At 34.2% G+C, this 25,132-nt stretch overlaps 2 protein-coding genes across 2 annotated transcripts in view; both read right to left on the bottom strand.

Moving 5' to 3' along the window:
• LOC128232734 (protein unc-13 homolog D-like) overlaps positions 1-9,914 on the bottom strand; it is a 30,219-nt gene extending 20,305 nt beyond the window's left edge. Inside the window, exons 1-5 of the mRNA XM_052946451.1 lie at positions 9,532-9,914; positions 2,961-3,068; positions 2,310-2,369; positions 1,267-1,336; positions 517-814 (exon numbers count right to left, since the gene is read on the bottom strand). Of these exons, the coding sequence (XP_052802411.1) occupies positions 517-814; positions 1,267-1,336; positions 2,310-2,369; positions 2,961-3,068; positions 9,532-9,837 (842 nt within the window). The 5' untranslated portion in view covers positions 9,838-9,914. The remainder of the gene's footprint in view (positions 1-516; positions 815-1,266; positions 1,337-2,309; positions 2,370-2,960; positions 3,069-9,531) is intronic.
• A 6,033-nt stretch (positions 9,915-15,947) lies between these two features.
• The window catches only part of LOC128230810 (uncharacterized), a 41,751-nt gene continuing 32,566 nt past the window's right edge, over positions 15,948-25,132 (bottom strand). Inside the window, exon 4 of the mRNA XM_052943251.1 lies at positions 15,948-16,234. Within this exon, the coding sequence (XP_052799211.1) occupies positions 15,948-16,234 (287 nt within the window). The remainder of the gene's footprint in view (positions 16,235-25,132) is intronic.

The following is a 25,132-nucleotide window of genomic DNA, read 5'->3' as shown; positions in this document are numbered from 1 at the left end:
CAATTTGGAAACAGTGGGCCACAAAGTTATACCGGTAAGTCTTGTCATGAGTATAATTATGTCAAACATGTAATGCCATTTATTATATTTTAAATTTCAATTGCACTATTTATCAATTTCTTTTATTTTAATCAAGGGAGCAATGGTCAAGGGTTAAATTCTTCTAGTATGAAAAGTAAACATGCCTTCATATTGCAATATTATACTTCATACAGTTCCTTTGAAAATGTTTTGTGAAAAGTACATTGATTTGTAGAATTTTCACAGGTTAACATAGTAACAATATTTAAGTTTGAGCTATTACTGTCAAAAAAAGAGTATATTGTTACCGTTTGCTAACTTATTAAGTTTTGAGTTGATATATAAGAATTGAACATTATTATTAAGAAAAAAACATTAAAAAAAATGGTGCAAAACAGAGTGATTACTATAGGCCATCCGCAATGTTTTTGCTGCACCCTAATACTATATTTGAAATATGAAAATAAGAAAAAAAGAAATAAAAACTTTACATACAGCACAAAACTTTCATTCCATTTGGGGTGGGAGGAGTTCTTCACAGTCCTTGTCCTGGCAATTGCCGGCTCGCTAAAATTGGCCCCCTTGCGAACCAGCTGGGGGGACAACCCTGCCATCTCGTTTGAGGAAAACACGGGAGAGCCTGTCGGGGTAGAGGATGCACTCCCCCTTGGGGAGTTTCGGTGGATAAATTTAGGGCTCACTTGAGGGGAGAGCATTCTAGGTGAGGTGCTAGCACTGGAGTTCTTTCCCCTGGCTGGCTGGTTCATGATAAGGCAGTATGAGTTGCATGTGTCTATTTGGAAAAAAAGAGATCATTGAAAAATTAAGGATTATATCTATGAAACTCAATGTCTCAAGCACCAAAATATTCCCATACAAAATAAACCTTTTTGTCCATAAAATCAAATGATTAATATTTCCTTTATGTATGATTTTCATAACATCGTTAAGTTGATACATGTACATGGAATTCAAGACTTAAAACAACAACACAAAAGGTTTAACTTGAGCACCTAGAAACTAAAATATATATTTTTCCATATGCCTCATACAAACTACCTTTCTATATACCAGTATACTTCTAATTTATAACTTACATTCAAACTCTCCAGGGCAATGTTTTCATTACTTATAAAAGTTAAGTGAACTGGAAAGAAGAGAATAAAAATTAACTGACTTACTGCTTATATAATTAAGTCATAAACAATCTTAAAAGAAGAAAATACATCATAGAAATTAACAAACCTTCAGAGAAGTCAACCCCTCGGAGTCCATTTGCTTCCAGTACTGTAACATTTGCCTGCAAACGGACGGGCTGAAACATACAGGAACATTTTCATTGTCTATTAAAACTCCTTGTGTGAAATTTTGGTTAAAAAGAAGAATTATTTGGTAAATAATTGGATACTAAATAGCCTATTGCTGTTGTTAATAGCTTTTAGCAAACAGTTATTACATTTTGGATAATTTTTTTCTATTATTGATAAGTGTTTAGTCAGTGATTCAATTGCAGAAAAGAAAGATTTTCAAGAACATATTGTCATGAGAAATAATATACGAGAACTTTAATTAAAATTTACATGACAACTTTTTTTTATCAAATTTTATTTTATCAAACTAAAGTATTTTAACCCATTAAGGCAATCTAAACGATTTTGATAACCAACTATATGTAAGAGTTCAGTTATGTTGATCTCCAGAAAATAGAGTGGGCGTAGATGTACATGTAGCCCTGACTGTAGTTAAACAAGAAAGCCTTGGTGGAAAAATATATTAACTGATACAATGTATATACCCTAAGGAAACTATTTTTTTAATGCATTTTCAGTTACGTTCTATAAATTAATAATAATGAGCAGAAAATGTGAATAATCCTCGATTATCATTGGCCCACACGAAAAATCAGAAAATGCAAACAACAATTATTATTTTATTGCTGATTTTTTTATAAATCATAAAAAAAACAGAAACAAATATTGGTGACTCTTCTCATCTCAGCTTTGAAAATCTTCAGTTTTGATTACAACAAAATCTACAACTTTGTAGTTCTATTACCAAATACAGTCAAATCATGTTGGCTTGAACTCCCAAGGACCAGTAAAAATACCTCAAGCCTTGAAAAAATTCAGCTAAGCGGGATTGCTTACTTTCAGTATTAAGAACTTTTTAGTCAGTCCTTTACATCCAGTTTCAGCATACAAGGAATTTAAGTCAGGCAAGTTTGAGGTAACGGTGTTCAACTGTATTATATTATTGTTTTTAATTGAATTTCAATCGCTACAGCTTACCCTGTTAGGCATCTCCTCCATGATGTAGAGTTCATGATCTGCCCGCTCCACATCAAACACCTGGGGCAACAATGTATTAGAGTTGTACAATATATAGGTTCATGAAAAAAAAATGGCCCTATAATATAATGGTATTTTTGAATTAATAGCTACGTGATCAACCAGGCCACAAATTCCCAAGTTAAAAAAGCGCCAATTATTGACCAATCATGTGCTTTCTATTGTTTTGATCATTTTTTTAAAAGTCAAATGAGTTAAACATCATTTTGCATCAAACTTAAAAATCAAAATGTTCATTAACCTGTACATTGTGAGCCTTTATTCTCAAACAACAGCTTCAACTTTAGAATTATAAAACTTTAGAAAACTGTAACATGATGATCTCAATATTATTATGTATTATAGAAATATTGTCATTTGTTGCATGCATCTGTAATCATTGTCGTCATATTTTGAGAATATTTTTCTCAATTTATATGTATTACAATCCTATACTACAGTTCCAAGAGCTCTATGGAGCTTACAGGTATATTGTATGTTAAATATCTTGCAGACTGATAACAAAACTTCCCATTTCATATCTTAATGTGGCAGATCAACTCCTTTATTCCTTCAGTAAAACTGTTGTAGAGACAAGAATCTATGCTCTACCTTTCTAAGGTAGTCAAGTAAGTCCCCAGGTCGAAGTTCCGATGTGGTGTCTGGAGCCCCTAATGGATGCAGCAAACTCCGCACCAGGCCACGGTAAAGGTTCTCATACTGAAATGAGCAGAAATTTTGAACAAATATTCAAAACTTTAATCATCAAAATGTGTTACTAATTGTTTTCTAAATGTATTTGAATTAATACCTTTCTCTCTATATCCTCAGAAGATGTTGGTGACAACTGGGACATTTTAATCCAAGTCGTACTAACAAAAATCATTGCTTAAAATAACATTATATAAACACAACTTCAATAATCATCTATCATGGCGGACATCTCACTGTACTTTATTATCAAAACTTTTCTTAGAAAAGTCACACAAACATAAAACTGGTTTGTATGTTGCCAAAGCAACGACGGTTTCTATTAGCATGTTCGTCCTTTCCAAATTAACGCTCTTCCCAACTTGAAGAAATACTAAAAATATGCCACCAGACAAGCAATAGATGCAGCGAACATTACTTCAGATCATAGCATACCAAAACACAGTCAATTCATTCAAACTGAAATATTTTAATTCAGCCATCTACATTTGGAACAAAAAAAAAGTTTTTTTTCAAAAGCTTCATGGTAAAGCATTTATTGCTGTGGACATGATCTAAGACTTAAAATTCATTATGATGTTGTAGCCAAACCCATGAAGTTGCTTATAATAATTCGCTATGAATCTAATTAATAATGAATTCAAAAGCAATTCCCTTCAACTGAAAATGTACTTAACTACCCTGGTGCTTAATTAGGCAAAATGAATATCAATTTTGTCATACAAAAACTCTATAGCGAGATACACGGCCTCTAAACGCCAGCTCCACCACTTTACGGTTGTGCAAAGAAAAAGAGCTGTCGACACTTCCGTGGTGGAGCTGTGCCATATGTTTACATAAACACACCTGAGTATGAGTTAATTTTTATTTGATAATTTCATTTAACGGACATATTTCGAAAATCGGAGAATGTGGTACCGTGTAAGAACACTTCTACTTCTAAAGTCCTATGATTTTCTTCAGTTTTCATCATTTTTCACCAACATTTCAATACTCCACCAACTGCCACAATTTTCCATGTCTGATTAGTGGCAAATTAAGGGAAGAGGAATTTACTGTTAATTAAAATTATGGGAAAAAAACATAAATGGCTGATTCTTCAGAACTTTGTTAAAGTTAACCACATTGTTTACATCATCGTTGTTAACTATCAAATCATTATACTGCTTTTTAAGTTTAAAGGATACACTTATGAACTTAACTACTGTACTTCTAACAAGATTTCAGACAACAGTTTAACTTTAAAAAAGTTCTGAACAATCAAAGCTCAAAGCTTGTTGGTTAAATGTATCTTCAGCGGAATTTTGCCACAATTTTGTTGAGTGATCTTTGTTTTGTGTTTGTATTCAACTGTGATCGAAGGCTGAAAATGTTTTTAAGGGACTCAATAAAAAGGCCATGATGTTCAGCAATGTTTTTTTCCAAAAGTTTGGTAATGGGGCAGGTCTTTCTGAAATAGAAATCAATGTATTTGTGTGTTTATTTCAAAACAAAGAAACAAAGAATTGATATTCTTATTTTCCCATATTTTTCCATCGAGTAAAAGTTTGCCACATATTTAAGAATTAAGAAAAAGGCTTAATTTTGGCACGATATTGGTGAAAACACTGGGTTAAAAAATGTGTGCTACTAAAAAAAGTCTGTTTGCATGCTGAACATCATCTGCAACATGCAGATTTGTTTAAAAATAGTACAGGACTTTCCATTTTGTGGGGCCAACTCCCCTGGTGGTGCTGAAACCCACCTCGCTAATCTTACGTTTATAGGAATAAATTAAAATGTTATAAGTGCTGGGTTGCAAGCTATTATTTAAAAAACAGAGAGCGAATTGTCTAGACAAAGCTTGGAAATGCCGCATAAGAGCTGTCATTACCTGAGGAAAAAATAAAATTTTAAAACTGCATGATCTTGATTAAAAATAGCATATTTTGACTAAATTAGAAAAGGAACTGACAGTTAAGGTTTATATGCCCCGCCTCCAGAAGTCTACAGTTTCTGCAGTTAATTTTTAATGTTGCTTCGGATATTTTCTTAGAGCGCTTAAGAGCTAACAGCATATATTATAAAGCAAGGCACCCCTGTTGTACATACCAACATCAGTTTTAGATTCCATGAAGCTTTCCTGCCTCCTGAATATTCATTACCACGATTCATTTGGTATGGAATAAAACACAATAAACAACCCATCTATAACATACTTCACATGGATTTTCTCTCTCCAAATTCTTTCACTGATATATATATCTATAAATGAAACTTTTATAAAGGTCAAAGCATACCAATAAAAACATCCTTTTAGGATAACATTATTATTCAAGACTTTTATTACTTTACAGCCATTGTTGATTTTCAATGTCATGATATGGTTGACCATATTAAATGTCAGCCTATGGTCAAAGGAAATAGCCACAGGACAATTTTTTTCAGCCAACATAATCAAAACATTTGTTAACTTCTAATAACAAATATAGATAAAAGCCTGCCCTCTTCAAATTCTCTACATAATTATCTTCAAGGGTTTGTTTTATTCTTTAAACAACTTTTGTGAATGAGGCATATACCTTTCTTATGTTGTTTTTGGATTAGGAAAAGGAAAAAAACTTAAATAACCGGATATATAGTACAGAGAGCTGTTAAAAGGCAGTGGCGGATCCAGGACTTTCTAAATGGGGGGGGGGGGGGGGGCACAACTAATTATAAACTATTTTGAATGCATTATTTTAATCATATAATGACATGGAATTCACATTTGTCATTGCTGTCAATGATGTTTGGCAGATCAGTTGAATTAAAAAGATAGCATTAACTGTGATATAAGATAAACCTTTCAAATAAATACCATGCCGGTTTGGGCAATCGAAACGGGGTCGACAGAATTGAAAGCAGTCGTTAACCAGTCGGCCATTTGAGGCACACATTTATGTCGTAGAAAAAATACTATATAAATCTACGGTAACTGCAGTATATTGATTGCACTTAACGATATTGTACTTCTAATGTCATTGTCATTTATGTTAACTGAAGTTAAACACAACTTGACAACAAATTGCAAAAAGGGTTTCAAATAAATTATTCTGTATTAATTTACAAAACTCTAGCATAATTCCGACATTAATAAAAGCCAAATTGGAACGTTTCAAGGCGGCAACGTTTTGAATTTAAACTTGTTAAATGCACCGTCATGCACACACAATTATCTTGTTGACACACAATGACATTATTTAAAGCAATGGCGAACATATAATGTGCACATGTTAACAGTTTAAAACAACTTATATTTCTGGTATAGGATATATTCTGAAAACAGTAAACTTACCCATATAACTGCAGCAAAATTTGTTTACTTTTGATCAGCTGTGTAAAATTGGGTGCCGATTTATCATTATCGAATGTGGCCCAGATGTCATTTTCATGAGACTTTTTCGTGGCGTATTCAATATTATACTTTGAAATAGGCATACCATATAAATAACGGAACACTAGAATCAGGTTCAATTGTATATTTGCTGAAATATTATTTATTATATAAACTTTAAATTGTGACAAAACAACTTATTTGTACAGTTAAATCAATAAAGATGTGCCCCAAAACATTACTTGCCGGTCAGCTGGGGGGGCACAGGCCCTCTGTGACTCCCCGGTAGATCCGCCACTGAAAGGTGGTTGACTAAATGATTCAATGAATTTGAATATATAAATTGCTGATCAGTCTGGTCCAATTTATAAAAAACAAAATTCAAATTGCCAATTTTAATTTACTTCAAATAAAGTTTTGCAATCTCACATTATAGAAATCTAGGGAGTACAATGTATTTATAAAGTGACATAAAATGTAGGCTCTTGAGCTAGTAATTATACCATGCATGTAAAAGTTTTAGTAAGTTTAAAAGTTGTTTGTGAAATTTAAATTTAAACTAAGTCTTGTAATTGCAGGCACGCTGATACTTGCGATTAAAATCGAAAACATTATCAATTATCAAGCACTGTGAGTGAGGCACCAGATTTTCAAACACATTTTTTTTTATTAAAAAAAATCTTATAATTTTAAACTTAAAATAACAATGCCATAAAAGTGAAAAATATTGAAAAATATTAATTTCTTTTTCATATAAAACATGAACTTTATAGTGTCTATATAAACTCAGACATGATAGACATAAATTATTTAGATAGAACATAGTGCATATTTATGTGTTTTTTTTTACATTTTTGGCATTGTAATTTTTAGTTTGGGATTATAACTTTTTTTCTTCTTTTTTTTTTTTAAATTAAATGGAGTTTGAAAATCTGGTGCCAGTGATTGTAAGGAAGTGCAGACAATAATCATCCGAACCAACAAACAAATAAGCACACATTCTAAGTAGCTTAAGCTAGCTAGAGTAAAATTTGCAATCTCTGTATCAATTTTTAACTTCATTGTAATATGTTAAGGGTTTAAGTCAAATTGAGCTGTATCACGATTTGACATCAAAAATTAAATGACCAATTCTCCCAACTTTATTATAATTGTTCATACCGACTTCAAGTCATCTTCAAATATTAAGAGAACGCCATAATCAAAATGAAATGAAGTTTGGGTGTATACAAAACACCCAGCTTAGATTTAATACTTTTATCATTATTTTTAATTTCTTAAATAAACTATTTAATCAAATCTATACAATCCAAACTATTTCTTTATCAGTGTTAACGCTACTGGCAAATACTATTTACGTCAGAAAAGACCAAAATATATTCATATCTAAATATTCATGACAGTACACATATCAAGGAATTACATGCCAAACAAGGGCGAAGTTTTGCCATTAAAAGCTCACTAAGTTAACCTTGTCATCTGAAATTTATAAGTAAAATTTAAGTAAATATAGCTTCAACCTTAACAAATAAATGCTTTTATATAACATTTATTTATGCAGCTAATGATCTTATACTATAATGAATAACTCCAATTTCTTTTCATATCATATCATATCATAAGTGACCATGTGCATCCATTAGTGCTGTTACCAAGACAAATACTTAGTGGTTGAGATTTTTTTTTGTCTACTGACCCAGACTCCATTAAAATCTACCCTCCATCTGATTAAAATCAATAGCAGATGTATACTATCTTGCCAAATTAAATTTTGACAGTTTTGAAAAATACTGATATTCCATTTGAAAATGAAATGAAATTTCAAACACTAAATAGATCTCCATCATTACATATTTTTTTGCAATTAAAATGTGTGTGCATAATTTAGCAATTAAATATCAAAGATAAGATTTAATAAACTGCATTCTTTTTAAAATTTTGAGGAGAGATTTCTTTTTTTGCATCTGCTCCCAAAAAATCTGCAATGCAGCTCATTCCTCCCATACTAAATCATTATGATATTTCTTTATGTAATCTAACAGTTACATCTGAGTAGGCAGAGCTTGAAAAGCACTGAAAATATTTTTTTAACGATTAAACGTAGTAGTACTTAATACAGACTGCTAATTAAGCCCTTTTATTGGCTGAAAATGTAGGCAATATTCTAAGTAAGGCTGGTTTTCCATGAGCACTCTATCAGCTATTCCATGTGTCCGTGTTCCCTTGAGTTTTGATCCTCTTCTGATGTGTGATCCAAAATGGATATCATTAGCAGACAGGGTTTGACTAGAAAAATCTATCCTAATATAATTGCAAAGAAACTTTTTAATGAAGAATAACTGACCTAAAATGCATAAAATGAAGCAAAACTTCCAAGTCAATCTGTGTTCAATTTAAATGATTTTTATATCAAAATGAATTATTCGAATAAAGCCTATTTTACGATTGTATATCAAACATGTTTCCGTAAATATGAAAAACCATTGCGACTTTTGAAACAAAATGACTTGATCTGATGTTAGTTCTACCGAAAATACCCTCTGTAGTAATTTCAGTATTTTTTTGGTAGACACATGAAATATGGTTTCCAATTTAAAATGTAAGTTAAATACATGACATGGCTGATAGTATTAAAAATAAAACTTTTACAGATTGATATACATTAGTTTAAATCCCTTTTAAAGTTGGTATATTAAAGTGACACTCATATTCAAAATCAATACAATTACACATGTATAACAACATAAATTTTGAGTGATGAGCCTTCAACTACTAACAAAATAATGAATTTATGGAAAATATTAGTTACCGATAACAAGATTGTAACCTTGTTACAATTTAATAGCTGAAAACACAAAAATTGGTGAGTGCTAAAAGATTTACTGTGATTTACTACCATGTTTTCTTCTCCTTTCTTTCAAATTAAACTCGTATCCTATTAGAACCATTGTTTTTGACATTATTCCTCCTTTTTGGTATATTTAAACAACTGTGTTAATTGTGGTAAATCTTATTTGGGAGCTAAAGGTCGCGTGCATCTTTAATTATTAAAAAGTTATTCATTGCACATTAATGAAGTTCAGTAACCAGTTATGTATAGTTTACTCTTGCACCTACCTCAAAACTTGTGGACCTCGAAAAATTGCCCCAATCTGACTGAGACGTCTGCTGGTAAAGTTTAAAATCATAATCAAGACAAACATCACTGCCACTTCGCGATCGTTTCCATTTGTTCGTTAAATGTCTAACTTTTTGCCTGAACGTTGATCGGAAATTGCCAGTTCTTATTGTGTTCTTTAGTTTTGACGAAACACTAAATAGAATTTCCTCATCGCTGCTGCTTGGCTGAAGACCTACACGATTAAATGCAATGGAAGGAAGAGAGTTTGAACGCCTAGACATCTTTCCAAAAGGCATTGACATTCCAACTCAACATGCACTTTTCTATAACATGACTTTATTCCATGGACATTTACATGAACGGTAGATGCATTTGGTCAAATGTTTTCCAAGGTAAAAACTCAGAACTCTGGAAGCAGCTCCAATCCAGTTTCTCGTCGTCTTAGAATCCCTTATAAATTAACAACTTTTGAAAGCTATTAACAACGTGAGCTGAATAGAGCATACAGCTTGACAAACCCATATACATGTACCTTTATAGGAAACTCCAGATAAACATTCATGCCATTGGTCGTCTTGTATTATCTCTCCACCCATGCTTAAGTTTAAAGTTCTCTTAACATTTTTCTATTTTCTACTGAAGTTATACAATCATGGACATATGATACTATTAAATGGTGAAATTTTAAACCTTTCCTATGTCTTGTTCCATGCCTTTTTCATTTTGTGATTACTGTCAACAAGTTCTTCATCATGTATACTGTAAAAAAATGCACTACAAGATTCAGTATTATTCAAGCTGATGTTCTAGTATTTGAAGGTTTTCTTCATTGCATATTAAAATCATGCATTCCAAAATACATCTGACAAAAATTGTTAATTGTTGTAAGCTAAACTAAACTTTTATTGTTTGTTGTGGATTATTAGTAAGTTATAGTTAGCCATTTTCCGTTGTTCATTTGTTATTTATTTGATCTGCTTATGTATATCCTTTATTGCAGGCGCTACTCCACTGCGAAAAAGGTTCATGAAGTACATGAACCATTGTTAATGAAGTTCATGAACCATTCCAAAAATTCATGAATGGGGCCGCGAATATTTTATACCGATTTTAAAGAAAATAGTATTTAAAGTAAAGCTACGCGCATATAGATTAATAGCACTCTGATACGATACTGAATCATGATACAGGTCACCATGTCATGATAACGCCAACTAGCTAATTGGGGTGTGAAAGGCGTGAGAACAGTTGGCAGATTATTAAAGACGGGCAAGTGGAAGAAGACTAGGCAATAAGACAATAATTATCTAATAAAACTGCACGGTCAAGCATACCTCGACATCATGTGATGGATCAAGAAGAAATCTGACAAAGATACGCCGCCAATTCAAAATGAGATTATTCAGATCATGGCGCTAGGAATACTCAAGAAGATCGTCAATAGCGTGCTTGAAGATGCCTTCTTCATGATCATGGTGGATGAAACTACAGACATATCCAACCGAGAGCAAGTTGTGCTAGTAATGAGACATGCAGACTGTGAGCTAAATGTGCAGGAAGACTGTATGTTGTGCCATCCATCTACGCTCAGACCATCACCAATGTTATTAAGGACACTTTACAACGGAAATATGAGACTGCAATTATCCAAGTGCTGTGGGCAGTGCTACGAAGGAGCCAGTAATATGTCGGGCGCAAAGCGTGTGGTCGATTGCAAACATCACCGCAGAAGAACCAAGGGCTATACACTATGGACAATGCTCTCAACTTGGCTGTTGGTGAGGCAGAATTAGGTTCTGTGGGACTGGACGGGGTATGCGAGATATCTAAGCTTGTAAAGTTCTCACCCAAACATATTAACGATTGTTTCTAAGTGGATACATGTAAAAAAACGATATTAGTTTTGTATCTATCAACTATTTTAACTGATAAAGCTTTAAATTTTAACTGATAAAGCTTTAAAAGAAAACATGAAAATAAAACCTGAACTCGCTGGAAATCTAGTCTTTCAATGCTTAAAATGAGAACTATGAGAAATGTATTCATAAAACATCTTAAGTCATTAATCTTTACTTTCGTCAATAATCTTTGTAAAGTTAAGTTTTCTGGTCATTTGATATAATAACTTAATATTATCTGAAATATTTTACTTTCATTGATGTTATTAAACTAGGGATGGAAACCGGATACCAAATCGGTATCCGGATATTCGTATCAAGTATTCGAATACTATCCAGATACTCGTATCAAATTGTTTTCATAATAAGTAAATTTCCTATTATATGTCACCCACCTTCTGTTATTTGACATAATTGTCCACTTAATTTATAATTCGTCACATGGCAATTTCACTTTTTCATTCATTCTTTCTCAGTCTTAATAATTTATAATGTTATAATCAAAGCTAAACAACTTATTTTACGTCATAAAACTCATGATGAATACCACATAAACACCTCGCAAATTTGATAGTCACTTCCGCCGAGGTGGTTGCTTGGTTACTGCCACGTGCTTTCGAGTTTGTTATTTATCAGCAGGTTTCATGTTAAATGACGCTTTGATTATTTGATAGTCGATTGTAATTTGATTTCATTACATTGTTTGATTTAATGCAATACCTACAATTTCTGCGGTGTTTTGTAATGAAGGATATAATTGCGGAAAAGAAAAGAAGACAAAAAGACGATCTGATTTTCCTTTATTTACATGCGTGTACTTTTTTATTTATCAATAAACTAAACATGTTTACATATCGTATGAAAAATAAAATACACTACACAAAATAAACGTGAATAAATACTAAATAGGAAATAAATCATTTATATATTTGATAATTGAATTAAACACTGTACACACACTACTTTCAAGTCCGAAATGTTCGAATGCTCACAACAGTTTTCATTCGATGTCGCACTTAATCAAACGCACGACCCTTATCTTGTGATTGGACGATCAATTCCTACGGATTAATGATCAATCCGTTTAATATCAACTAGTGCCAATTAGTGTCAATTAAGCACATCTGAGATCATAAACCAACACTTGTCATTGTAAACAAGGTCATAGAACTTCACAGGGTGCTGCACAAGGACACAATATCACGCCTTGTGCAAACACCCAATTAGTAGACGATTTGTGACACAATTACCCGCTTTGCGACAGACACAGTTGATCACATGAAATATTTCATCTGAAAAGTTTTATAACAATTGCTATGTCTCTGCTAAGCTATTTCATTGAAATTTTAATTCTTAACGAATATTCGAATACCAATTTTGGTATCCGAATACTTGATATCCGGATATCCGGATACTCGGATATTCGCTTCCATCCCTATATTAAACATTATTATATCATTCATTTATTCTTAAATCACTTATATTTTTCATTTAATTTGACCATAAAATGTTTCAACATTAAGTTTAGAAATGACTTTGAAATTTTAATAAGATGTTTTATGGATACTGACCAGCCCATGCTGTACCATAGCAAAACATTTAAGTGACTTACCCTAGTTGGCATCTTAATCTTTAATCCACACAAGTTTTTTGCTTACATGTTAAAAGTTTAAATGAATCCATGTTTCTGTTAACCATAATAATTTATAGTATAAGATTTCTACATTTCTTTGTGAGATATTGTTCTACTGACTGTGGATATTCAACAAGAAATCATCATAAATAGTTTTATCACCAGGATTATTCAGATCATCTGTTTGTTATGAACTCGAGTATCAGACTTACAAGACCCAGGACAGACTGTTGACAATATGTAACATCAAATGATTTCAGAGTTTACATAGAAAAAATCACACAACATTTTACTTAATACACACAAACAGTGATAAATAAATATGACCAGCTCTGGTTGTAAGGATGCTTAGTTTATCTTTGATCTTTGAGTAAATCAAAACGCAAAAGCTGAACTGTACCGAATAAAAATGATTTTACAAATATGGCTGGACATTTTCAATGGTTGGCACCCCCAGGGGGAGGGGGTGAGTGGGGCGCAAAGTGGTCAACTTTTCATGTCAATAATGTTAAAAATATGCAGTAATTGAACCAGAATACACCAATTAAAGTTTCATTTGAAGAAGGGGGCTCAATCCTATAACACAATAACATTTTGAGGTCTGAAATAGGCCCAATAAGTTCACCGGGCCTAAGCCCTGAAACTACAAGTTCTGGAGTTGCCTCTGGTTTTGGTCTTATTAGATCCTTGCCCGCTGTTTACATGTATGTTTGAAAATTGTCAATTTTTTTATTTTAACTATAGTGTGTACATTTTGATGTTATGCCATCAGCTACATCAGGCAAATAACTGCCAGATAATTTCATCCCGCCCCCACCCCCTCTTCACTTGTTTACCCTACCCCTTCAATTTTATTTACTCAAATAGGTCTGTATTTGCGTATCAGTCCATTTCCATCTGGGAACAACATTAAAAAAGGAGGATTATTATGATCACGTTTGTGGTTTGTCTAGAAACACACACAGATGTCAGAATCATTGTTTGCCACAAAAATGTTTATATTTAGACAAGAAAGAAAGTTTCTTTCTTGTATATCAAAGGCACTAAATATCTTCAGATGTGTTGTTTATCTCATTATATGTACCCAAAATGGTTTTAATCAACATTTTAGTGACAAACAATGATTCAGATGCGTCACTCAGTGTATGCAATAAGACAAAACATGAACACAGTTTCAACGGGAAAACAGTCATCTAAAAATAATCAGAAACAAATAATAAAATGTTAACACCTGGGGCAGTATTCATATAACTTCTCAAGTCACTTCCTAACTTAAGTCAATATTTTAAAAATTCAAAGTCAAATGAAATGAATATGTTAAGTATAAGTGTTTTTAACATTAAAGTTTAAGGTTGTTTTTTTTCCGGCAATAGAAATAGCATATTTTGGAAATTCTTTTTTTTTAATTTCATATGACTATAGAGATTATAAAATAAGAAAAGTCACTTAAATTAAGTAAGGAAATAACTTAAGAAGTATTATGAATAGTCTGCCTCTGCCCCCTGAATGAATGAAAATCTTAGAAGCAATTAATTTATATTGGCCTCATGGTAAGGAATTAAATTGTACAATTAGCGAGATGAACAATCTGGTGGAAAAGTGTTTGGTTTGAGAGAAAAAAGGCACTCTTTTATAGAGATCTTTTCACATTTAAAAGATAATGCTGCATGTTGAAAGCTAACACATATCCTGTGCATGAAATTATTTTTTAAATGTCAAAAGAAGTCTTTAAAGATGTTCCTTTCTTCCTCTCAAGCCTAATGATTTTCAACTAGATTGTTTTTGAATTGTACGATTTGATTCCTCACCGTGTACATGAAACTTACCAAGTGCATCACCCTCATTGTCCTCCAATGATTTTACATTTCTTATATACATGTACATTACTTGTTTAAATCAGTAAAAAGACGTCTGATTTCATAGTAAATATCATTTTAATGAGGTGCTGTTTAGTTCTATGAGGTCATTATAACATCTCGCAATGTTACGTCTATGATGTGATGTCAGCAGACTGGAATATGGCTGTAGTTTTCACATTAGTGGAATTCAGAATACCCTATTTTGCATTTTTTATTGGGTGTGGATTTATGATGGGGTATATATAAATATCAGTACTTACGTCATGACATAATTCGTAATCCTCAACTTCAATTAACATTATTACTGCAAACCAATGTCCAGCGTATACCTACCTATACACGAGTACGCAGCTGAATCGACACACAGAGGCAGGGCACGTAGTTTTGACACACCCCGTTGACCACAGCCGTCCCCCCCATTTAAAAAAAAAAATCCCAGACTTATTGATAATGATAGGGGAACTGTTACTAATGATAACTTACAAAAATTTTTTTTACTTTTTATTCTATTATCTTTGTACAAAGATAATAGAATAAAAAATCCAATGAAACTGACAAAATGAAAAAAATCAGCCAAAGTTTCAGTATGCATACTTGACTTCATGATACTAAAATTGTCCATTTTCCAGTACTAAATAAAGCACCTCAGAACGCCCAGATCGCACCATGGTTTCAAAATTATCCGAGGAGGCATGTCCGCCCCCCACCCCATCAGGATTATGAATTAACATGAATAGAGGGCTAGCTACACCTCTGACATGTACAAGGTTTACGTTTAACCTGTAACGTCGTACATGTGAACAGCAGCTTGAGCAGCAGCTATCCAAAATGTGAACATTTGTTGTATGAATTTAAAAACGTACATGTATGAACAATTCAATAAAAACTTGTAAAAACTGTCAGAAACTACTTCTCAATCAGTACAGTAGAGAAAAAGAAAACATTCATACTATGTTTAGACATAGAATTGTCAGAAACTGCTTCGAAGTTCAATGATGTTGTAGATATATATGTATTTGTTATCATTTTATACACACCCGTTTCGCCCTGCTAAACCTCGTAAAATTTCCCGCCAAACTGTCAACATCAATTTTGCCGGTGTCGGAGTACACCCTTACTCTGAAGTTTTCACTGCCATATTTCATCCCGCGTGAACAAGACGCTATTTCTTCGTCCGTTTGTGATATCTTTGTTGGATGGCTGTGGTGGCGACCTCTATGCACGATGCCTCGCCTGTGGTCGGCGTTACGCACGAGCCACGAGTTTTGCGGCGTGTTGCAGAAGACTGCGTGGCCGTCGTCCGCGTGTCCTTTTTGTGACATTTTCAACTACGAGAAAATGAGTCAATACATATCTAGCAATACTAGAACAATATAATAAAGTTGAATCGAACATTATTCTATCCTTTTGAGTCAAACATTGTCTCACTTTAAGTTAACTAAAAGGCGAAGCGCTTGATTTGTTTGTATTTCCTGAAGGAAGGGAATACAGAATATCAGTTATTACGCTTCATGCTTCATACGAATTGCCTTTAAGGTTTAGCAAAATCATGTAACTGAAGTATACATCAGAATATATTATGCAAAAGATCGTGTAAAACAGTAAATTTTATCATACATTTACTTTACAACAAACTTGTACATGTTTGGGTTTTCAATGAATTACATGTAGTTGAGAATTTCAAAACTTTCTTTGTTACCGCTGGGTCGGTATTCGAGCGGTATTTAGCGGCTAAAGTCATTTTCTAACTTTATTATACAAAAACTGATTAATGGTTACTAGAATAACTTACTTCCACTGCCTTATTATATGTTAAAACTGATGCATTTCTTTTATTTTGACTATGAAAAAGAAAACATCGATCGAGCTACCGGTTGTCCGATTAGCGCAGTGGTTGTCCGATTAGCGCACTCGCTCCTCACCTAGGCGACCCGGGTTCGACTCCTGGCATGGGCGCATGTGATTTTGGTTTGTGGTCACCAAGCAGGACAAGTGGGTTTTCTCCAGATTCTCTGCTTTCCACCACAACATAAGACCACACTCGTAAAATCGTGCCAAAGAGAGTGATTGATATAATGTTGTAATAACTTGTTTCACAATCGTTGTAAAATAAATTTGTTTAAACTAAACTAAGTTACCGGCCCAGTAACACCCGTTGCATTGACATGCAATTTTAAAATTGAACACTGACACATCTTTTATATGTAGAAATTGCGATAAACTCCGAGTTTCATTTCGAAGCTTGCCGGAGATGGCCGAGTTGTTACGATTGTGCAAAGTATTGTAGAGGTACGTTATAGCTAAATGCTTAGTACAGGATGTGGTCCAGGGTGGATCAGGACCACAATTATCTGCCCCCTGTTGACCAAGATCCGGATGTGAATACAGAAAAAAGAGTGCTTGTGTTCAAGTATCAATATGTTATTAAAGTTGAATGAAAGAGAAGAAACAGGTGGCCTTTTTGCATAGATCTTAACATAATTGGACACTGTATTACAAAAACTGATAGTTTCCAGTGTAAAAAATGGAAAAATCATTGCCTGTGGAACTATGTAAATTGGTCGTTAGTAGCATTATTCCTTATTGACCTTAGGGTCATGTTTTTCTACTCAATTTTGTGAGGCGTTGAATTGGTCAACGTTATGTTTTCTTTGGATTTAATTGTGTGTCTTGGATTGTTCAGCAGCAGCCAGTTGCTTGTTGTTGTTTTTCAATTTCAAAAACATGGATTTCTTGAATAATTGACGATAATAAACCTCAACGTGAGCGAATATTCTAAAGAGAAACGCGACATGTCTTTTAATTGTTTTAATCAATTGAGTTTGAACTGAAAATTAAGGAAATGAATGCTTGTCATATATACTAGTACGTGAAACGCTAGAAATGACATCTTTTCCAATCTGAAGTGTTGCCTGACTGCATTGAAATGCATAGAGAAATAATAAGTAGTGAATAACCTAAATGCCTACACAGCAATACATTTCCGATTGGCAACGCTTGAAATAATACTCATATTCAAGTAGAGTACAGAGTGATTAAGAATATTATGAAGCACGTTTACTATTCACTGAACTATCTGGACATGTTATGATTTTTGCATACCTTTAATTTCATAATTGCTCCTAAACAGAGCTTGAACATGGCCATGTTTTCTATGCAATAATAGTAAATGCGATTTAATACATTGTAGCCTATTGGGGGCCGTACTGTTCACGTCCTTCTGATAAACGGAAATCCTGCCAACAAAACGGCAGAGTTGCCACTTCAATTCGTCTGAATCGACATTGTTGCGTTGGCCCTGCCGATGGTTTACGTGCCTAGGACGGGTCTTGTTTGTGTGGACGTATTTTAACTTGTTAAGGCTAAGAGAAACTACAAAAATGACAACAAAAATAATCAGACATAAAAAAGGAAACCAGGAAAATGGTGATGCTGGGCGGGTTTGAACTTACACCAAACGTTACGCACGTACAGCAATGGAACAGCAGTCTTAACCACTGGGCTATCTGTTCACACGGTACCATTGGTTACAAATAATCAACATTAACAAACTTTCTCGCACAGTTGTTCTATAGAAAGATCACATACAAAGGGATTTGGACGATTTCAATTGCAAGGGGAAGAAGCATTTTTGACGTCATCAAATCTTCGGAAATCGCTCGTTTTCTCAAAAAACCCGAGAGTTTCACTGACACAAATTGCAGCAAGTGCTGGCTGGTTCTTTGTCTTGATTCTACCAAAAGCTTTTTCTCAACAAATGCATTTGAATTTTGTGAACAAGAAAAACTTGGTGTTTTGAACCCTATTTTTGAATGGATCGGTCATGTTACTATAAATAGAGACCGGAATACGTATGCACTACGCATGAAAAACCGTCGTCCACGAATGGTGTTTTCTCTTTGTGGTATAAATATGGCTCATGAAACACTGTTGGTGTTGGAGGCTCAATTATGCATGCAGACTTCATTGATCTTGTCTTCCTACTCAGGGAGACACAGACATTTAAAACGATTCTCTTGAACTGTTTTCCTTGTCTCTGGCATTAAAAAAACCAGGAGAGCACCAACTAACATTGTAAATGATCAGTTTCACGATACCTTTTTTGCAATGCGTTACAATACACTGCTTTATAACGTGCTCTTTTTATCAGATCATTTAATGGCATCACATACGTTAACTTGAGATAAAAAAAATGTGTGACTTACACACAATTCACCAAGTGGCTGCACAGCTAGTTACAGACACCATGGATACACATAGAAAATGTGATAGATAGTGTCCCAGTTTCATTTGTGCATACTAAAATTTGTATGAGTATGATGCAGTAAGACACGAAGCCAACTCACTTGTGGTTCACATACTTAAAGAATGTAAAGCGGAGGAATAATAATTGTTTTGTTTTTTAAATGCTAGCATTTGCTTGCGTCTGTACTTCACAAATTGATAAATACGCACATGAAGACGAAATGTCCATATTGTGAATATCTGCCATGCTAACATACTAAAGCTAAGCATAAGTCATGGTTAGAAAGAGTGCTAATTATAAAGCCTTTACTGAGACTATTTGAAAGTTTGGCGAATGACAATGTATCTGTTATTCGAAACCATATAACGTGTTTCTACTGATATAAGAAAACGTTATACATGTTACTTTGTTTTATGCTATAATGTAGCCGCATGCAGTCTATGGCTAAAGTATGTATGCATGCATACGCTATTATCTTGTCTTGCTACTCAGGGAGACGAAAAGCAGTTCCATCTGCCTGCAAAGCATTGTAGAGGTGCGTTATAGCTAAATGCTTAGTACAGGATGTGGTCCAGGGTGGATCAGGACCACAATTATCTGCCCCCTGTTGACCAAGATCCGGATGTGAATACAGAAAAAAGAGTGCTTGTGTTCAAGTATCAATATGTTATTAAAGTTGAATGAAAGAGAAGAAACAGGTGGCCTTTTTTGCATAGATCTTAACATAATTGGACACTGTATTACAAAAACTGATAGTTTCCAGTGTAAAAAATGGAAAAATCATTGCCTGTGGAACTATGTAAATTGGTCGTTAGTAGCATTATTCCTTATTGACCTTAGGGTCATGTTTTTCTACTCAATTTTGTGAGGCGTTGAATTGGTCAACGTTATGTTTTCTTTGGATTTAATTGTGTGTCTTGGATTGTTCAGCAGCAGCCAGTTGCTTGTTGTTGTTTTTCAATTTCAAAAACATGGATTTCTTGAATAATTGACGATAATAAACCTCAACGTGAGCGAATATTCTAAAGAGAAACGCGACATGTCTTTTAATTGTTTTAATCAATTGAGTTTGAACTGAAAATTAAGGAAATGAATGCTTGTCATATATACTAGTACGTGAAACGCTAGAAATGACATCTTTTCCAATCTGAAGTGTTGCCTGACTGCATTGAAATGCATAGAGAAATAATAAGTAGTGAATAACCTAAATGCCTACACAGCAATACATTTCCGATTGGCAACGCTTGAAATAATACTCATATTCAAGTAGAGTACAGAGTGATTAAGAATATTATGAAGCACGTTTACTATTCACTGAACTATCTGGACATGTTATGATTTTTGCATACCTTTAATTTCATAATTGCTCCTAAACAGAGCTTGAACATGGCCATGTTTTCTATGCAATAATAGTAAATGCGATTTAATACATTGTAGCCTATTGGGGGCCGTACTGTTCACGTCCTTCTGATAAACGGAAATCCTGCCAACAAAACGGCAGAGTTGCCACTTCAATTCGTCTGAATCGACATTGTTGCGTTGGCCCTGCCGATGGTTTACGTGCCTAGGACGGGTCTTGTTTGTGTGGACGTATTTTAACTTGTTAAGGCTAAGAGAAACTACAAAAATGACAACAAAAATAATCAGACATAAAAAAGGAAACCAGGAAAATGGTGATGCTGGGCGGGTTTGAACTTACACCAAACGTTACGCACGTACAGCAATGGAACAGCAGTCTTAACCACTGGGCTATCTGTTCACACGGTACCATTGGTTACAAATAATCAACATTAACAAACTTTCTCGCACAGTTGTTCTATAGAAAGATCACATACAAAGGGATTTGGACGATTTCAATTGCAAGGGGAAGAAGCATTTTTGACGTCATCAAATCTTCGGAAATCGCTCGTTTTCTCAAAAAACCCGAGAGTTTCACTGACACAAATTGCAGCAAGTGCTGGCTGGTTCTTTGTCTTGATTCTACCAAAAGCTTTTTCTCAACAAATGCATTTGAATTTTGTGAACAAGAAAAACTTGGTGTTTTGAACCCTATTTTTGAATGGATCGGTCATGTTACTATAAATAGAGACCGGAATACGTATGCACTACGCATGAAAAACCGTCGTCCACGAATGGTGTTTTCTCTTTGTGGTATAAATATGGCTCATGAAACACTGTTGGTGTTGGAGGCTCAATTATGCATGCAGACTTCATTGATCTTGTCTTCCTACTCAGGGAGACACAGACATTTAAAACGATTCTCTTGAACTGTTTTCCTTGTCTCTGGCATTAAAAAAACCAGGAGAGCACCAACTAACATTGTAAATGATCAGTTTCACGATACCTTTTTTGCAATGCGTTACAATACACTGCTTTATAACGTGCTCTTTTTATCAGATCATTTAATGGCATCACATACGTTAACTTGAGATAAAAAAAATGTGTGACTTACACACAATTCACCAAGTGGCTGCACAGCTAGTTACAGACACCATGGATACACATAGAAAATGTGATAGATAGTGTCCCAGTTTCATTTGTGCATACTAAAATTTGTATGAGTATGATGCAGTAAGACACGAAGCCAACTCACTTGTGGTTCACATACTTAAAGAATGTAAAGCGGAGGAATAATAATTGTTTTGTTTTTTAAATGCTAGCATTTGCTTGCGTCTGTACTTCACAAATTGATAAATACGCACATGAAGACGAAATGTCCATATTGTGAATATCTGCCATGCTAACATACTAAAGCTAAGCATAAGTCATGGTTAGAAAGAGTGCTAATTATAAAGCCTTTACTGAGACTATTTGAAAGTTTGGCGAATGACAATGTATCTGTTATTCGAAACCATATAACGTGTTTCTACTGATATAAGAAAACGTTATACATGTTACTTTGTTTTATGCTATAATGTAGCCGCATGCAGTCTATGGCTAAAGTATGTATGCATGCATACGCTATTATCTTGTCTTGCTACTCAGGGAGACGAAAAGCAGTTCCATCTGCCTGCAAAGCATTGTAGAGGTGCGTTATAGCTAAATGCTTAGTACAGGATGTGGTCCAGGGTGGATCAGGACCACAATTATCTGCCCCCTGTTGACCAAGATCCGGATGTGAATACAGAAAAAAGAGTGCTTGTGTTCAAGTATCAATATGTTATTAAAGTTGAATGAAAGAGAAGAAACAGGTGGCCTTTTTTGCATAGATCTTAACATAATTGGACACTGTATTACAAAAACTGATAGTTTCCAGTGTAAAAAATGGAAAAATCATTGCCTGTGGAACTATGTAAATTGGTCGTTAGTAGCATTATTCCTTATTGACCTTAGGGTCATGTTTTTCTACTCAATTTTGTGAGGCGTTGAATTGGTCAACGTTATGTTTTCTTTGGATTTAATTGTGTGTCTTGGATTGTTCAGCAGCAGCCAGTTGCTTGTTGTTGTTTTTCAATTTCAAAAACATGGATTTCTTGAATAATTGACGATAATAAACCTCAACGTGAGCGAATATTCTAAAGAGAAACGCGACATGTCTTTTAATTGTTTTAATCAATTGAGTTTGAACTGAAAATTAAGGAAATGAATGCTTGTCATATATACTAGTACGTGAAACGCTAGAAATGACATCTTTTCCAATCTGAAGTGTTGCCTGACTGCATTGAAATGCATAGAGAAATAATAAGTAGTGAATAACCTAAATGCCTACACAGCAATACATTTCCGATTGGCAACGCTTGAAATAATACTCATATTCAAGTAGAGTACAGAGTGATTAAGAATATTATGAAGCACGTTTACTATTCACTGAACTATCTGGACATGTTATGATTTTTGCATACCTTTAATTTCATAATTGCTCCTAAACAGAGCTTGAACATGGCCATGTTTTCTATGCAATAATAGTAAATGCGATTTAATACATTGTAGCCTATTGGGGGCCGTACTGTTCACGTCCTTCTGATAAACGGAAATCCTGCCAACAAAACGGCAGAGTTGCCACTTCAATTCGTCTGAGTCGACATTGTTGCGTTGGCCCTGCCGATGGTTTACGTGCCTAGGACGGGTCTTGTTTGTGTGGACGTATTTTTAACTTGTTAAGGCTAAGAGAAACTACAAAAATGACAACAAAAATAATCAGACATAAAAAAGGAAACCAGGAAAATGGTGATGCTGGGCGGGTTTGAACTTACACCAAACGTTACGCACGTACAGCAATGGAACAGCAGTCTTAACCACTGGGCTATCTGTTCACACGGTACCATTGGTTACAAATAATCAACATTAACAAACTTTCTCGCACAGTTGTTCTATAAAAAGATCACATACAAAGGGATTTGGACGATTTCAATTGCAAGGGGAAGAAGCATTTTTGACGTCATCAAATCTTCGGAAATCGCTCGTTTTCTCAAAAAACCCGAGAGTTTCACTGACACAAATTGCAGCAAGTGCTGGCTGGTTCTTTGTCTTGATTCTACCAAAAGCTTTTTCTCAACAAATGCATTTGAATTTTGTGAACAAGAAAAACTTGGTGTTTTGAACCCTATTTTTGAATGGATCGGTCATGTTACTATAAATAGAGACCGGAATACGTATGCACTACGCATGAAAAACCGTCGTCCACGAATGGTGTTTTCTCTTTGTGGTATAAATATGGCTCATGAAACACTGTTGGTGTTGGAGGCTCAATTATGCATGCAGACTTCATTGATCTTGTCTTCCTACTCAGGGAGACACAGACATTTAAAACGATTCTCTTGAACTGTTTTCCTTGTCTCTGGCATTAAGAAAACCAGGAGAGCACCAACTAACATTGTAAATGATCAGTTTCACGATACCTTTTTTGCAATGCGTTACAATACACTGCTTTATAACGTGCTCTTTTTATCAGATCATTTAATGGCATCACATACGTTAACTTGAGATAAAAAAAATGTGTGACTTACACACAATTCACCAAGTGGCTGCACAGCTAGTTACAGACACCATGGATACACATAGAAAATGTGATAGATAGTGTCCCAGTTTCATTTGTGCATACTAAAATTTGTATGAGTATGATGCAGTAAGACACGAAGCCAACTCACTTGTGGTTCACATACTTAAAGAATGTAAAGCGGAGGAATAATAATTGTTTTGTTTTTTAAATGCTAGCATTTGCTTGCGTCTGTACTTCACAAATTGATAAATACGCACATGAAGACGAAATGTCCATATTGTGAATATCTGCCATGCTAACATACTAAAGCTAAGCATAAGTCATGGTTAGAAAGAGTGCTAATTATAAAGCCTTTACTGAGACTATTTGAAAGTTTGGCGAATGACAATGTATCTGTTATTCGAAACCATATAACGTGTTTCTACTGATATAAGAAAACGTTATACATGTTACTTTGTTTTATGCTATAATGTAGCCGCATGCAGTCTGTGGCTAAAGTATGTATGCATGCATACGCTATTATCTTGTCTTGCTACTCAGGGAGACGAAAAGCAGTTCCATCTGCCTGCAAAGCATTGTAGAGGTGCGTTATAGCTAAATGCTTAGTACAGGATGTGGTCCAGGGTGGATCAGGACCACAATTATCTGCCCCCTGTTGACCAAGATCCGGATGTGAATACAGAAAAAAGAGTGCTTGTGTTCAAGTATCAATATGTTATTAAAGTTGAATGAAAGAGAAGAAACAGGTGGCCTTTTTTGCATAGATCTTAACATAATTGGACACTGTATTACAAAAACTGATAGTTTTCAGTGTAAAAAATGGAAAAATCATTGCCTGTGGAACTATGTAAATTGGTCGGTAGTAGCATTATTCCTTATTGACCTTAGGGTCATGTTTTTCTACTCAATTTTGTGAGGCGTTGAATTGGTCAACGTTATGTTTTCTTTGGATTTAATTGTGTGTCTTGGATTGTTCAGCAGCAGCCAGTTGCTTGTTGTTGTTTTTCAATTTCAAAAACATG

The sequence above is a fragment of the Mya arenaria genome, chromosome 4 (genome assembly GCF_026914265.1).
Source record: "Mya arenaria isolate MELC-2E11 chromosome 4, ASM2691426v1".
NCBI lineage: Eukaryota > Metazoa > Mollusca > Bivalvia > Myida > Myidae > Mya > Mya arenaria.
Note: the sequence above shows the minus strand (reverse complement) of the source record. Positions and strands in the feature narration are given on the sequence as shown.